We start from the raw sequence: 18,011 nt of genomic DNA, 5'->3' as shown, positions 1-18,011 counted from the left end.
ACATTGCTATTTAAGTGTAGCATATTCTTCTTTATTCGTAATGTAAATAAACTAATAACAAAATAAAAATACACTGATAAAACATCCTAAAAAGAGCAAAATTTAACAAAGTTCAACCGTAATAAACAAAACCGAAATAATCGTCTTCGGTATCCCATAATAGTAGTTTTTACTCATAATTTGAAACATTAATAAACAATAAACAATCGATTAATAATAGGTGGAATGAGAATAGTCGATTTGGACTAAAAACTGATGACGTCAGCGGCTAAGGCTTAGCCTATAATATCTAAAAGTATATATTTTAAAACTGAAAGTTTTTTTGAATTTTTCGGGTTGACTCGAAACCTAGAATTTGGTACCAAGAACCAACCCGAATTACTTTGGTTCGGGTTAGCCTTTTCTCGGGTTCGGGTTAGTTCGAGTTCGGGTACGGGTTTTCTTGGGTTGGGTTTCGGGCTTTGGGTTTCGGTAAAAGTGGCAGCCCTAATACAACCTTTCGAAATTTTTGAACAAAAACAAGTAAATTAAACTACTGAGTGAAAAAACGGGGTGAAAGCCTAAATATGGAGATTTACGATGTGACTCAATAACTTCTTTCATATTCATGAATGAATAGTTGCTTACTCATGAACGCTACAAGGACAACGGTTTGGGTGTTTTATGTCTAACTTTGATGAGTGATATCTGTATTCGACACTTGAATTTTACGGATTGTTACAATTTGGTTCGTATAGTTCTTGTGATTATTACAATTTATTTGAATTTAAATAATCCACGTAAGAGTACTATTGTTGGAACCCTTAAGTGAATTTCTAGTGTATCTATGAGATTTCAAGATTGCCCTCTAAGAGAATGGTGATAATGATGTTAATAGTATTGAAATGAGTTTATTGTGGCTATGTCGGTCTCTACAAATGCTTCTCCCTCCTAATATATAAGAGGAGAAATTATATCTTTTACATTATTGATATACAAGATAACCTACTTTAAAGCTATTATCATCCAGTTTCTCTTCTTCCTTGCTGAGTCTTCACTTATTGTGACATTTCGAAAAATCCCATATTTATTTTCGGCTAAAAATGTCAACTTTGAAATATGAGGAATTAAAAAATATTCTCAAGACAAGTAATGAGAAAATGAGATAAGAAAAATAAGACATATCATGCTAAGGAAATAAGAAACTCCATCCCACATGGAAAGATAGAAAAAGGTGAAAGCATTCCACATGGGTATAAATGGAAAAGAGAACTTTCATCCCACATTGGAAAAATTATAAAAATTGGAAGCTCTTTATAAGAAAGAGAGTTTCCATAGTAATATTTTTATATGGCTAACAACTCTCAGCAGTCTTAGCGGAGGGTGCGAAGCACCCAATGCGCACAGGCTCGGGCACGGTCTCGGGCGACGATGGGCGTAATGTGGCGTTTTGATGGCGCACTTTGCACTTCGCACGTTCGCATCGCCGCTTAAGAGCCGCCTTTAGTATTTTTGAAAGTGGAATGACTAAAAATGAAAATTCTGAATTTGGATCCTTCGCGCTACGTGAACGGATTAGGAATTAAAGTCTTCGAGCTAAACGAAAGACAAAATACATAAACTGACATAGGGTGGCTTCGCGCTACGCGATGAATCCAATCATCGTCACTTCGCGCTATGCGAAGTAACTAATCTGCATTCGTGACACATGTGGACATGTGGCAGCACAACAAGCCACGTGGCAAGCCGTCTGATGACTCAGCAAAATATATGGTGGTCCGCGTCGCACGAACGGCCTGGACATTTGTCCTTCGCACTACGCGAAGGAACCAAAAATCAGCTATAAATAGAAAGATTCACGGCACTTCCCATCTCACACACCAACACACATTTTACACACACATGTAGTCTCGAGAAGCGTGCCGCATATCGTAGAACGTGACAAGCTCCGAAGTTCTGACGGTTTAAGCTCTAGAACGCGATAGAGAGTAGAAGTGATGCTTGATCAATCTTAGGCGTCCAACTCCAAATGCCCGTATGAGGTAGGGGGTTCCGCTTAAGTATTATTTTATTATTATAATAGCTTAGACCATAGTCGGGGGTATAGCCCGAACCTTGATTACAGTTAAAAATAATATAACTTTTCATAAACAAATGCTATAGTCAAATCATTGTTTCTTCATGATTAAGAAACATAAGCATTCACATACAAAGGATATAGTTAAAATAACATTTCTTTATTATTAAGAAATATACTATTCATTCACAAAGGTTATCGTTAAAAGTAATATTTCTTCTTGGAGAAGAAACTCGGTATAGATGTTTCTTCCTGAAGAAGAAATGTAACATATAATCGATGAATAGACAAAAGGACTATAAGTCCAAATACTTTATATAAACAAATGTAGTTGCGAGTGGAATAGGCGGTTTGCAAATGTTGACGAAGTCCTTATTTAGTAGTCAACTAGTCATGAAAATTGTATACTTCTATAGTTCTATACAAGGATGATGCAGGTGGTTCGAATAACTAGCAAATCAATATGTTTGTAAGCATGACATCCTAAATCACTTTATTAAAGAGGTTATTATCATTAAGAAACGTAGTTTTAATAGCTGTATTTTACATTATTATACATTACGAACGAAAATTTTGTCGGCATTTTTTTATGAATGATTCATTTGCGTCCCGCTGAAGGTGCACAAGCAAAACCAGCTTGTAACCAGGAAACGGAACAAGCATTGAAACCAGTTTGGAACCTACCTGAGTCTTGACCTGTAGATATAGGGTGTAGACCTATACTTTGAGACCAGCTAAAACCTAACCAAACCGACCAACAGTGGTGAAGCTTGGACTAAGACATCCCGGGGGGGGGGGGGTCAGGACTCAAATTTTCGGCCGAAAACGTCTAAATTTACACTATGCATAAAAAGTTTCGGGCAAGGACGGGTAAATTTACACTACTACGCGAAAAAACAGGGGGGGGGGGGACGCTTGTAACTAGGAACCGGAACCAGCATTGAAACCAGTTTGGAACCGACTTGAGTCTTGACCTGTTGGTTTGAAATAGGGTGTAGACCTATACTTTAAGACCGGCTAGAACCTAACCAAACCGACCAAACGCGTTCTAAACTTGATTTGACTTTTGGCCACAAGCCGGTAGCAACCCAGCCCAGTTTGCGAATTAAGTGAGCTTCTACAACCAAAACATCAAACCGTTTTTTTTTACATTGATGTAGAAGATAAACGGGAAACAAGTTGCATCGCTAGCCCTTTTAGGATAGGATAACTAAGTTTTTCAAAAACTGCATTCATAATTCTTAGAGAAATACTATGCATGATCCGTTGGATTCGACTAAGTAGCTCCATGAACAAATGCGTAACTCACAAAAGAAAACTTAAAGTATCAGATGGCATAAATATGTGTTGGTGTGAAGAAACATTTTTTCATGTTTGATTAATATTTAAAAGAATAAACAAATTTACCCAAATAGCATCCCCATTCACTATTTAAAGAATACATGTTACACACTTGTGCACAAATCTTATCATACAAAAGAATAAACACACACATACATACACATGACCAATTACATACATTCAACATATTTCTATTGATATAGCATCCATATGATCCACACCCATTAAAAATCAAACACAATCCATTATTTTTCACTGCAAGAAAAAAAATTATAAGAAAAGGTTAATCAATATCATTGTGTCAAACTAAGTTCAAGGTCGGCTCATTTATTCTATATTTTAGTTACACGCCTTCAACGTCTGCTAAACGTGTTCTACTTATAAGAGCATACATATGTTTATTCTTGGTTTTATTAATCTTTTCGGCTGCCATTTTCTCGAACAAGCTTCCATCGTAAACAGCTTGAATGGTTTCCTTTTTCAATAACCCGTCTTTGTCCTTGGCAAGGTAATACAATATCTTCCATTCCGCAAGACCTCCAATCCTACACAATACATTACCAATTATATTTGAACAAATCAACCATTAAATCAGTATAACTAGAACTTTTCAACTCGAGGTTACAATAGTTCTGCCCAAAGGTGAATGAGAAAACCGAACTAGTGGAGAAATTCATGGTTCGATTATGATTTTTTAGTAACGGATTTTTATGTGGTTTGGTTATAGTTATAGGTGTATAAGCAACTGAATTAACGGACCCAAATAAACACTTCCTTAATATATAATACATAATATGCTATATGTCGAAAAAGTTTATTTATCAACTCAAAATATATAACACATTATTTGCCACCTATTTTCCCTTTATAAAGTTATTAAGGGATTGCTAATACTTTATTTGATTTGACATATAAATGGATTTATTAACTAAAATTAGCTTGAATCCACCCACATCTAAAGCCAACGGTAAACATACCGTTAACCAAATAGCGAAACAATCTTTTCGAATAACTGAATTAACCAAACCATTTATAACCAAAGCCGGTTATAGACTCGGTTCTAGACCATAGCCGAACCAGGTTAAGAACATATATTAAGAGTCAATGTATTCTTACCATCCTGCATAATCTTTGGGTTCCCGGTTTCCTTTAATGAATTCGTTCAATTCTTCTGCTGTTAGTACGTCTGGATGTGTGCGTGCGTATTTGTGGAATATCACCTCAAACTTGGAAGGAACAAACCTTAAACACCAAGTTCAAGTGGTAATTAATTAGATTATGTTAAACATAGGCAAATAAACATTTGGAAGTTTATATTCATCTATAGAAGCAATATGAGTTATTTTAAGTGTTTGCATTGCATTTATTATCATCAATTTTAAATTTGTACACAAGTCATTATAATACTTGAATAGAAAGAGTATGATCAATGATACCTTCCATGAGCATCATAGACGCCTGAATCACTTCCATGTTTTGCCATTTTAATGTTTTCAATGTTGATCGGAAAAAGTAAGTTAGGACACTTCGTTCCCTGCTTCAAACAAATATAAAAACGTCTGTTACTTGTCAGGTTGACGGGTTGTACTGGTAAATCCTAACATGACCATACGTGCCAAAAAATCAGCCGGAGATACTTAGAATATTGTAACCCATTATTGTAATCCATATACCCCCAAGTTAAATATGCTGACGGATTGTAAACAGACAAACACATAATAAATGAATTATACAGGTCGAATCAGTTGACTTTATAATATAGGTATTATTATTCTAGTTATAAACAGAATAACCTGGTAATATACCATTTATTCTAGTTTAAACAAATCAATCCAAAAACGACATGTACATACAACCCAAAACCTTATTATTTTTGTGTGTGGTATTCGTGGTGAATCCATAATTAATTTCAATTTTTAAATTTACCCTCCTATTCTTTTAACAGTGTTTGGAACCACCCACAATATCCGGGTTAGCCTTCCTGAGACGGGATGTCAACCGTCCATACTATTTTTGATGTTTTAGGCCTGACTCACCCACGGACACCATTAAGGAGGAAACTTATTACTGTGGGAAAACCCCATTGAGTCAGGTTTCGAACTTGAGATCTTAAGATCCCAAGCTTTTAACCAGCACTCCTATATCATTGGACCGGAAGGCGAATTGCTACCCTCCTATTAAGTGGCATTTGCTTGACGTTTTAATCTTGCCCTTGCTTCAAGTATTATACTTCTTCATGGTAAAGTAATGCATATGCTAAAAGGAATTTAGCTTTTTAAAGGGATGCAGGGATACTTATAGTTTTCTAAAAAAAAATATTTAAAAAAATATAAAATTTAAAAAGAAATGGAGAAAAATAAGTTTTTTATTCAGAAAATTACTTAATTTAAAATTGTAAAAAGACACCAAAATGGATATTTAGAAATTTTACCACCAGATATAGAACTAAAATTATTAATGTCTGTTCAAACTCGTCCTGCTGTCTATCACTAATAATCATTAGCATAATTATGATAAAAGCATGGTTGTAAAAATTGTGTCGATTAATCACCCGTTCGCTAGTCAATACCCCACTGACTAGTCACTGACTAATCATTATTTGATCAAAATCAAAAAGTAAATAAATTACATGCAAAATTTGGTGTGCTCGCACGTGTATAGATATTTGAAAAGTTACATATGAATTCCAATACAATTAATAGTTAGTCAATTTCCCTTACCCCACTGCTGGATTAACACCTTACGAGTTCTACAACACTAGATAAAAGACACTAAGACCAGGCTTACTGCTACTAAGCATATAGGAGGGTTGTGCGACACATAGCGTTTATATCTCTAATAATAACTGCCATGCATCACGGTGTTCTAATCCGTTATTATTATTATCATTATTATTGAATTTAATATTAGTTTTAACTTTTAAGTAACCAAACTAGAATCTTAATCTAAATAGTAGACAACATAAGTCTCCAAAACAAAAATTGTCAAGCAAGCCATGATTGTAAACGGTTCAGTTTTCGTAATTTGCTCCAGTTCAAAACTTGAAACCAACTGTGCAAACCAAATCAACTGTTTGATACTAACTTATAATTTTGAAAAAAAAAAGTTTAAAACCATTCATAGCGTCAAAGCCGAACCGTTAAAAAAATCATAATTAGGATCCCAATATAAATCTACCACCAAAATGTCAAATATTGCCTTTTTTAACGGCTTCTAATCTTAAATCCGCCTAAGCTGTCTACGACAGGATTCAACATCTAACCTCTAAAGAAGCAAGCACCCATTACACACCGAGATATCATTAAACCAAATGCCCGTTGTTCAAATATTGCTTTTAATTCCATTATCATCAAAATTTTGTCCATTCTTATTAAAATATTATTATACTAACCATGCAAATGATCACAAAACACTTTTAACTAATAAAAAAAAGCTGAGAATATAGATGATGCATACCGGACGAGTTTTGCCACTAAGACCAACATTGATGAAGACTGCAGCAAATGAAGATAACAAAATACCACTCCCAATTGCTCTAAACCCTACAAAAAACCAATTCCAAATTCACAAAATATAATAATAAATAATATATATATATATAATCAGAACGTACAAATCACAACCATGAGCAATTTTTTTTTACCAAATGGTGGTATTGTACCGGTATCGAGACCAAACACAATCAATGCCCGTGCCAATACTCGATTTTCATGTATTTTGGTATCGGTATAATTCTGTTTCGAGATTTTAATCGTACGTTACTTATTGGTACTAAAGGGATGACATGAAAACCGAGTATACCTGTTCCCGCACCGATTGTGTTAGATCGGTACCGGTATTAGGCAAAAAACTTCTTATCCCCTTTCAGGGATGAGGTCGATACCGAACCAGTACCCTACCGAAAAATACCAACGAAAACGAGCGAAACCATATACCGAATACAGTACCGAATTTGTTCAGTTCGGTACCATTAAATTAAAAATACCAAAACTGAATGACACCGATATAGAAAACATGAAAATAGGGTACAGGTATAGACTCGTCTGCCGGCATTCGGTAAAAAATGCTCATCCCTACACGTATATAAAATCTTTAACCGAAATCAACACAAAACAAACCTTGAAAAGTTTCCCAGGGGTAAATCACACCATCGTTGTTACGATCAAAAAACGCAACATGTTTTTGCAACACGTTTTGGTCGTCATCAATTGCTGCATTCATTTACAAAATCAATAAACAAAAAACAAAACGAATAGAAATTGTTTGTGATATTATATATATGTATATACCTTCAAAATCAGATTTAACAGCCATTGATTAATATCGATGCTTTGCTTAAATGCGTATAAAGTGCCTGTAAAGACTAAAAGCGTTAAAAGGTGGCTTGAGAATATATAACAAGAGAAGAGAAGGGTGTAAAAGGGTTTTATAGTGGATTAAAGATTTGGTTGCTTTAATACTTTGGTAACATATCTTTTTAATTTGATAGTTATAACTTATTATAGTAACATATCTTTGAATTTGATGTTAATCCCATCATCATCATCATCATCATCATCATCATCATCATACTTACTATATCTCACCAATAGTAATGACAGGGTCGGAGGGTAAGATGTAGACAGTCTTACCTCTATCCCGTAGAAATAGAGAGACCGTTTCCCTTTAATGTTACTCCTTTAATGTTATTTCTTTTACTTAACTCTTTGAATATTCATTGTGTGTGCACCGTTACGTTTGAGTCGGTTTTAGACTGAAACTGATTAAATACTGAAACTTTGGTTTCTGAAATTATGAAATTTTGAAAACCGATTACTTTTGCTTTTTCAAGTTTCGGTTTTATTAATGATGTGACATTTGTCAATTTCGGGTTATTTTATACTTGTATTCTTAATGTAAACCCGACCCGTTTTGTATCCCGAACCTTTCGATATTATCAAAATGATGAATTGTATGTTAAATATTTGTTTTATAGTTGTTGGATAAAAAAAACACCCTTTTCGGTTTCTTAAAATTCCCTGAAAACGCTCAAAACGAACTCTAGGGACTAAAACTACCAAAATGGAGACTTGAATGACCCATTTGTAGTTTGTGCTTTCTTGGGTCTATAACCAACCCATTTTCATGAAACACCCTTTATGAAAGACCCGTTCAACTTACCCTATATATACACACCCATCTTTTTCATTTGTGCTTGCTCATTTCTTCATTTCTCTCTCAAATTCTTGAATTCTAAGGTTGTTCTTCATAAGCTAATCTTTCATTTTAACTAACTTCTCAATACTTAAAGCTTGATGTTACAACATATATATAATATACACTCCTTGTTTACCTTCGGTCTTTCATTTCTCCAGTCTCGGCCGTTTGAAATGTTGGACTAGTAAGGCAAGGTTACATGGAGGACTTTGTAGTCCTTGTTTATATATTTAACAAATCTAACCATATAACTTGTTATACTTGCTTAAATTTTACATATTTGTCAAGTTCCATGGTATTGGGTATGTGGTGACTAGCCTCGGTTTCATCCCGAGTTGAGAACCGAACCAAAAACCGAACTTTTGTTTAAAAGCATTATTGTTAACTTTTTGAATGTAAAACTTGAGTATTATTATTTATAAGTTATTTTACAAGTTCCATGGTAATTGGGTATGTGGTAACCATCCTCGGTCTTATTCCGAGTCAAGGACCGAACCAAAAACCGAACTTTTGTTTAAAAGCTTTATTGTTAACTTTTTGAATGTAAAACTTGAGTATTATTATTTATAAGTTATTTTACAAGTTCCATGGTAATTGGGTATGTGGTAACCATCCTCTGTCTTATTCCGAGTCAATGACCGAACCAAAAACCGAACTAAACCGAGTTCACTCGCTTAAGACACACAAGTGTGTTTTTAGCCACCAAAACTCATATTTTTCTTCAAGATTATATTTTAAATCAATTTTAGTTAATTTCTAAACATACTTGGCATGTCGGTAACCAACTTGATCTTATAACAAGTTCGAACCGATAAGGTCGTATACTCGCTTAACGAACGTTAAGGTTCTTCACAATAGAACTGCATACTTGGTTAAGTCTATTTTGATTTTATTGAGTTATCTCATAACATTTATTATTTTGGGAAGTTAACTGTGAGCTTGGTCAATTATCAAGTCTCGAACCGACAAACCCGAACACTCGTTTAAACCTCGTTTTGGTATTCTTATAACCAAAAGGTTTTGCAATATCGCATTTTAACCCACATTATTACTTAACATAGGTTGAGTAAAAAAAGAAAAAAACTGATGAATAGAATACCGAGACCCGGTTTCGAGTAAACTTATTTTACAAAACTCGTTTCTTTAATTTCTCAAATATTTACATTTTAAATCCTAAACTTTATTTATTTACTTTATTTTTCATGTATTTCATTTTAAACCCTTCCAAGACTACCTACTAACACAAGATCCGTTTAATATAGGTCTTGCTCGTTAAACCGATCTCTCCGATTATTCACGACACTATCTTTCAAGTTACTTGTTAATGTGAGTACTTTTTCATCCCCTGTTTTCCATCTTTCGTTTTGGGGGTGGCATTGCATACTTATTCAAATTCAAATGATTTATACTTGAGTCTTAAACCACAACACGTATTGTATATGTTTACTTAAATAAATGCTCGATTTGGTTTTATATGCTTTACATGATTATGTGCAAATTCTTGAATGCTAAGGCGGGTAGCCTCTTGAATGCTAAGGCGGGTAGTCTCATCAAAGTATGATCATACGTTAATTCCGAGTATATATGGTATCCCCATATAGAAAGGTGTTGTCAATGTATTCTTATTGACGATTTCATTATTGTCGTCAATGTATTCTTATTGACGGTTTTATTTTCTAAATTGTTGCTATTATTTATTGTTTTCATATATTAGTTGTGGATTTCATACTATATACTTATTGTCCAAAACTATGAAAATTGCTCACCAACCTTCGTGTTGACAAACTCTATTTTATGCAATGTTACAGGTTTGATGTTAGCTTGATTGGATTACTTGAAGAAACTTATTATCTTGGCTTTAGGATATTAGAAAATAAAAGAACAAGTTATTTGTTTATCTATGTATTTGACATTTTGTATGAACAATTGTTGTGTTATTTATGATGATATGGATTTAAATGAGTTGTTTAAATATTCTAACTTTATAGTGTTATTGTGCAATGAGCAATCATGTCGCGCCTCGACGTTTCCGCCTTCATTGGTTGGGGTGTGACAAATGAGCTTGAAAATTTTGGGGTGGGGAAAAAATTAGCACAAAGTGATGAGTTTGGACGTAAATTATTTTGTTAATTAGTTAATAACTAATTTATTGTTATTTGTTAGGGCTAATTATTTGAGTTACATTTATTAAATTATTATAAATTACTTAAACTGAAAAAAAAAAAGAAAGAAAATTTATGCATTCAGTTTAGTTTTGTCTTTTCGGATTTTATTAGATGCAAAACCAACACCAAACTGTAATTCGGCTTTTAAAAAATATAAAATCAAATAGTCCGTTTTTTCTTCGGTTTTTTCGATTTAGGATCGGTTCACACCCCTAAAGTGTCTAACGTAAAATATGTTTTATCGGGTATCATTGATTATCATAGTACTAGCTTTAGAACCCGTGTGATACACGGGAGAGCTCAAAAGAAATAAAACTAAACTATAGAAATCAAATGATTAAATAAAAAAACTTTATTTATCAAATTAATCAGTTACTAAGTTCAAATTATATTTTCTAATGTAATACTCATACGAATACGTTCTCACACAATTTTTTCATAATCACGAAAAATATGTACCTAGTGATTTATAAGTTGTAATTATATTTTTAATGGCAACAAATTTTAACAAAAGAAAATAAGATATTTCATTGTAAATGACAAAAAAAAGAACATCATATACAAAAATTAGCATGACTAAAACATGCTTTTGTATTACAGTTTTGAAATAGATGGATGATAACTCATGGATCCATGGAGGTTGAATAAATATGTAAAAATAAAAATGATATTCGTTTATAATTTCTTATTGTTTTTATCTTCTAAGACCTATAAATATCGTTCCTTAATTATTAACACATTAATCTCCTATACTGAAAAGTGTTTATAAATTGATTAAACAAAAAAAATAGATATGATTTCAGTAAAGACATAAATAAATTTGGTATACTGACGTAAATATCCGTATATTTTAATATATATAATTTAGGTAATTTGTTGTTTGATTAAATGATGGATTGATATGTTTTGTGCACTGACATAAATAAATTTTCATTAAAAATAGGAAAATAGTTTGAGCGGGAAATATTGGCTAAAATTGAATCTCTAAGTGACATGCGTCATGCTATTTTACTTTATTAGAATAGATAGATAGATAGATAGATTGAAGGGTCTAGTGAGATTTCCGGTGACGAGTTCCGCGGATTTAAAGTTCACATAACATGACTCACATATCTATGAATTAGACCAGGTCCTTGCTATCACGTCGTTACCACTTAAAAATACAACATAAAATATCTTGGGTTTGGTGAAACGAACCTCTTTAGGTGAATACTAGCAGGGGAGCCTGCGCTTTGCGACGGGTGTGAAATATGACCATAATACTGTTGGTTATATGAATTTAAAGTGCTACAGTTTCGTCAATCTGTGAAATTTAGCCATTTGTTATTCGTATAATATATTACAACCTATGCAAGATAAAAAATAATGCAATATAAGAAATGCATAAACATAACTTAATAATAGGTTCACACTGCAATTCAGTATCATGTATACAAGGAGTTTGTACACACGTTAAGGTTAGATAAATGACCTGGATATACAAAACTATGTAAAAGTTGTTCATTAGTTATCTGAATAAACGGTTAATTATGAGAACATGAGCATAACCAATCACTAATCATTAGTAAATGTGTCAAAATGACGACACATGACATTAATCATCATGGCTTTGGGTTTTAAACGGTTTGACTCAGGTTTGAGTGGAACCCAAGAAGCCGTTTAGCTAAGCGGGCCGTGCTCATGTCAACCCCAACGGGCTCACAAGTTGAGCCATTTAGCCGAGAATTTTTTTTTTTTGGTTTATTAAAGTGTGTTAAATATAATAATAACTTGTTATCGGTTTTTTAAGATTTGTGATATATAAATACTTAAATAGTATAAGCTCATTTAGGCCTGCCAACCTAGTCGAGGTCGCTATGCAAAGCTAGGGCTCGTGTATTCATCAAAGTTTTTTTAGGCCAAAGCCTTAATTCAAGTTGTCAACAAGCCAATCTCAAAGTCATGCCTTGTGGTAGGACTCTTCAGCAAGCTGAACCAAATAATCATATAGGTGAATGTTATAATAACCATCACCACGGAAACAAAATAATCAAATACACAAGCTACTTTTAATTTGTAGTGCAAACAAATGTTATAAGGAAGTTAATGTACATGTGAACTGTGATCGAAGTTTTATGCCATGATCATAGCGACTTACATACTGATAAACTGAGTTGCTGTCATAGTACATGTGAGCATGCTTCATCTCTAGAGTTATGACAGCAGATAACGCTTCAGTAAAAATCTTTAACTTCCACCACATTAACGTCATTTCCATGAAACTGTCGAGCACCACCGGTTTACCCAATTCGAACACACAAGAATCACACAAATCACAAATGAATCAAACAATATGTAAGCTGTTAGACATCGCTGGATTATTTACTAATATAGCAGTTGGTGCTCTGAGAAAGTGAGGATAGCATCACCGAGCACTTTAAGCAGAATAAAAGTTGTCCTGTAATCATAACTGACCAAAAGCCTACAATGACTCCTTCACCAACTTATGCATAGTGTGTGAAAAATCATAGTACCGACATTTACACATATAAGAGATTACCTAAGAAGCATCAAGAAAGGTGATATTATAAAAATAAAAATAAAACCTTGTGCAAAACCAAGTAGTAAAAGGATAGTATTTACCTTGAGTATCATTTGATAGGTAATGTAACTCGTGGATCAAATATAAATCTTTTTTCATCAAGATATCATGTTTTCTAATATATCCATAACCACCATCGGCCTTGAATATTCGTTGCATCACCAAAAGTGATTTGCATACCCCTGCAAAGCGTAAAAATAAAACATCTTACCTTATTGCACAATTAGTTGCAATTGTTTCAATTTGTCTTTCCGCTTTGACGTTACATGTGAAATGCGCAAATAAAGATACTGAAAAATATAATGCATTTCAGTTGTTGCTCATAAGACGCCTTATCATGCCCAACCTGACTCGTATTGGCGGGCGCATACATTTTAGATCTTCTGCAAACATTACAAAGGTAAATGTTATCATGAGTTGAAATTTTCTCAAACCTCTTGGTAGGGGTAGGGCCACACATTGCAAAGGCCAACTTGCTTTTCATAACATGTATTCTAAAGAGCAAACACCCAGCAATGTAAAAAGAATGCATAAAAAAGAACAGAAAATGATCTTGTTATTCTGAAAAAGATGCATTCTGAATAACTAATGAATCTGTGCGTTAACACCGCATTAAGGCAAAACTAAGGCCTGGTAATAAGTTTATGTTTTCAAGTGATCAAGGAGGAGATCGTTATATCACTTTAAGAAGCAATGGTGGACTCAATCAAATGCGTACGGTGTCAGTATTCATAACTCTTTTAAAATACTTGTCTGTATTAAATGCACGCATAATGTGCGAAGCACATGATGCACTGCAATTCCATGATGTGAGGATGATGCGCTCTTAATCGCATAATGCCTGATGTGTGCATTTCTGAGTTAAAGTGATAACCTGCATAGATTACTTGTACCTACGAAGTTGCGACCGGATCTATTCATTAAAAAGAATCGATTCAATACATTTCTTATGTAGAGTTAAAACTTAAAAGTCTTGTGTTGGTTATATGTAAAACTTCTTTGGTGGTACTATAGCCTTTTGTAAATTTTTTATTATAATCTCTTGTTTTTTAGTGTTTAAAAGTTAACAAATTAAAAACTTAAAATATTATTTATAACTATTTTCTTTTAATAACAAACACCTCACGCACGCATCGTTTTTTTGGTTCAAAACGCATCGGAGCGATTCACGAATTTACAAAACCAAGGGTTTAATTTATGATTCAGATTTCTTCTATGGTTGTTGAAAACAGGGTATATTTTTTATGATTGTAGAGCAAAAAGGTACATTAGGTTCTAAGATACTGTTTTGAGTTTAGCATGATACGTTACGACTGGTATTTTGACAGATTGCTGATATGGTAAACTCCACAACACAAAGTATTCTTAAAAGAATGATCTGTTATTAGTGAGTCTTACCAAACTACCACAAAATATTCCTATGTCAACGTAATTTACCTTTTCATAGAATTTAGAATATGTGGTTCTCATGCATCATTAAAGGTCTTCGATCAAATGAAAATACAACAGTAAACCAAAAAACATGTGTGCAGGTAGTAGATTTTGGTACTTACAGTTTTATCCATAAGCAGTTCATTCGTACTTGAAGCCAAAGAAAGTCGACCTAGAAAACGTTGGTCACCTCGCGTCCATCATCAAGAGTGAATTTAGAAAACGTTGCCTTAATTCTGCCCCGATAGGCCGATACCAAAACCACTGAACCTGTTGTCTCGGTCTGTTTTGGCAGATCACAACCACTGTTATTCGGTATCAAACATCCCGAATAACTACTTCTCCTTATGCCATAACCTATTATTGCTATTTATAAGTAACCGAAACATTAAAGGCGGTGGCGATAAAGGAATAATAAATATAACGCCGGCGTCTTGATTTTGTCAAATTACCATTTTGTCCGTCTAAAATGTTTTATATGTACATATTGCATAATAGCAAAAGAAAATTCTAATAAATAAATACATACATAACATATAACAAAATAATACATAAATTATAAAATATACATTTTTATACATGATACACGATACATCTATCTACCTATACTAATAAAAGAAAATAATTATGAACTTGTAGCATTATGAGGTTAATTCTCATTATCAAATTCTTGTCCAAATCACTTCTCTTCTATTAATGAAAAAGAAAAAATATCTTGGTTCTAAATATGGTATTGATTATAAATTCAGCATACCGTATTTATTGATCAATCTCCATTGATTGAATTATTAATACCATAAATTATATTGTTAACATAGTTAATATAAAAAAAAATATTAACATACATAATAATTATGTATTATGAAGATATTTTCTTTAAAATTAAAATGTATATAAAAGAGTTTATGTTTAAAAAGTAAACTAACATTTAATTTTTGAGACATCTTCATATTGAAGAAAACTATAATAATTTTGTTTACCTTTTACAAATATTCAATGTTTAATAAGTTTTAAAAATCGTAGGCAAATTTTCCATTTTTTATATTTACTATAAGACTATTGTGACAGTTGAACAACAGTGTGTTTATAAGGATATCATGATAGCTGTTCAATAAGGAAAATCTGGTGTCTTTTTTGGTTTATGGTTTAGGGTTTAGGGTATAGAGTGAAAATCATTCTTATGAAAGACCTTAACTACATCTTTTAGATCTAAGACCTCATTGTTTTAAATGATGCTTCCAGTGGCATTACTTCATTATTGTAAACTGACGGTAGAACGACCCATTCTCGATTTAAATTAAAATAAATTTGATGATATAAAGCGACTATATTTGTAATACATTTCTTACATAATATAAAGAGACCTAATTATCTTTTATTTTATTTGTATTAAATTATTTATTGTAATTTATATTAACTGATACTATGTAATACATAGGTTTCTAAAGCTAGTAAAGTAATAAATAAACATATAATAAAGGTATATTGGTTTTTAATGATCCCAACAATGCTTTTTGGTCATTGTTCCTAACGGTCCGTGACTAACAGAATCCTAACGTCGTTAGGTTCAGGTTGCCGGAAAAATGGTTTTGGCCGGAAAAATCAATTTTTTTTCCCGAAAACTCAACATTTTCGTCTCAATCATCTTGGTAACTTCGTATCAGACCTTTAGGAACTTTTTTCTAGTAAAAGCCTCAATTAATGAGGTTGCCGGAAACCTTAGAACCATCGTCGGAATCGGTTGATGGTGCACAGGTGGTGGTAGTTGGTTAGCGGCGGTTGCGGTGTTCAGGTGGTGTTTTCCGGCAACAAATTTGAATTTTCCGGCCAAAAACGTTTTCCCGACGACCTGAAACTAAGGGCATTAGGATTCTATTAGTCGCGGACCATTAGGAACAAATATTTTAAAAGTTGGGACCATCAGTAACCAATTCATTAGTTGGGACAGGCAGTGACCAAAAGGCAATAGTTGGGACCATTAAAAACCAATATACCTATAATAAAAAAAAGTTATATTCATATTTTTTTATTTCTTAACTATGGTACAATCTATAAAGGGAAATTTCCGAGAGTCGCCCATATTAACCAAACTTTTCTAAAAATATTTGGAGATCGATCAAAATTCCAAAACTAGCCTAAAAATTCTGTCGAATTCGATGGACATCGTCCATGATCCGATTAATAAAAGAACCTATCAGGACGCGCCACGAAGTATACTGTTCCGTCAAATCCGACGGTTTACAATTTTGTCCGATGGATTAATGAAACAACCCGATGTAATAATAAATAGTCGAATCCAACGTTCATTACATGCTTTCGTCATATCCCACTTTTTAAATTGTCCGACGAACCCTAGATTTTTCAACTGGGGGTTTTTTATTTGAGTTCTAGAGTGAAATTGAACACCATGGTTGTGTTCTCGAAAAACTAAGCGATTTGAACTATTGATTTTCTTGATTTGTGGAGAAATAAGAAAGATGAAGATTGAGGTTGGTTATGGAGGTTTAGGGTTTGAGAGGTAGAAGATGAAGAATTCCATTAGACCCACTAAAATTCTGTTGGATCCGACGATTTTTTAAGAAATTCAGTCGGATCTATTAATACGTTGGCACATGGCATGATTTTAAAGGTCCAAAAATTTCGTCGGACGGTGTTGAAATTCTGTCAGATCTAACGGAATTTTTATGCTAGTTTTGGGATTTTGGTTGGTCTTAGTATATTTCTAAAAAAGCTTGGTCAAAATATGTTATTTTGAAAAACGATCAATTGCATATTTCCTCTTCTAAACCATATTTAATTGCATATTTAATGATTTACACAACCAAAACATTCAATTTCATATTTCTCCATCCTTTAATGAAAATTTTATATTGGCACAGTTTCCCTTTCCTAACTTCTCTAATTTTGAACCACTCCAAAAAAATTAAATAAATAATCATAAAACAAAAATAAACACAAAATTAAAAAAAAAGTAAAAAAAAAACCACAAAACTTTTACCTAGCATCCCCGTTCAAAAAAAAAACCTTTTGAGGGTAGCCTTCGGGTTTAGCTTTGGGTTTAGGGCTAGATTTGGGGGGGGGGGGATTAGTTTCTTTATAGCGCACGCGCGCGCGTGTGTGTGGGGAGGGGGGGGGGGTAAGTGTTTTTAGCCAGGGGTGTTGGGGTGGGGGGGGGGGTTAAGTTTTTATGGGTTTTGGTTGAAAGCATACGAAAGTAAGGGTAAAATAGTCATTACATCAA

The 18,011-nt window shown here is 33.3% G+C and overlaps 1 protein-coding gene across 1 annotated transcript; it reads right to left on the bottom strand.

The window, feature by feature from the left end:
- Window positions 1-3,543: 3,543 nt before the first annotated feature.
- LOC143619063 (putative peroxygenase 4) lies at window positions 3,544-7,711 on the bottom strand. The gene is made up of 7 exons (XM_077091087.1): window positions 7,687-7,711; window positions 7,516-7,608; window positions 6,854-6,939; window positions 4,834-4,931; window positions 4,514-4,639; window positions 3,790-3,942; window positions 3,544-3,652 (listed from the first exon to the last, which is right to left on the bottom strand). The coding sequence occupies exons 1-7, from the start codon at window positions 7,709-7,711 to the stop codon at window positions 3,643-3,645; spliced, it is 591 nt and encodes a 196-aa protein (XP_076947202.1). The 3' UTR covers window positions 3,544-3,642.
- Between the last annotated feature and the right edge of the window lie 10,300 nt (window positions 7,712-18,011).

This window comes from Bidens hawaiensis, unplaced genomic scaffold, assembly GCF_021521415.1.
Source record: "Bidens hawaiensis isolate Kalapana, Puna unplaced genomic scaffold, B.hawaiensis_p1.1 tig00002414_1, whole genome shotgun sequence".
NCBI lineage: Eukaryota > Viridiplantae > Streptophyta > Magnoliopsida > Asterales > Asteraceae > Bidens > Bidens hawaiensis.
This window is presented reverse-complemented; position numbering and strand designations above follow the sequence as displayed.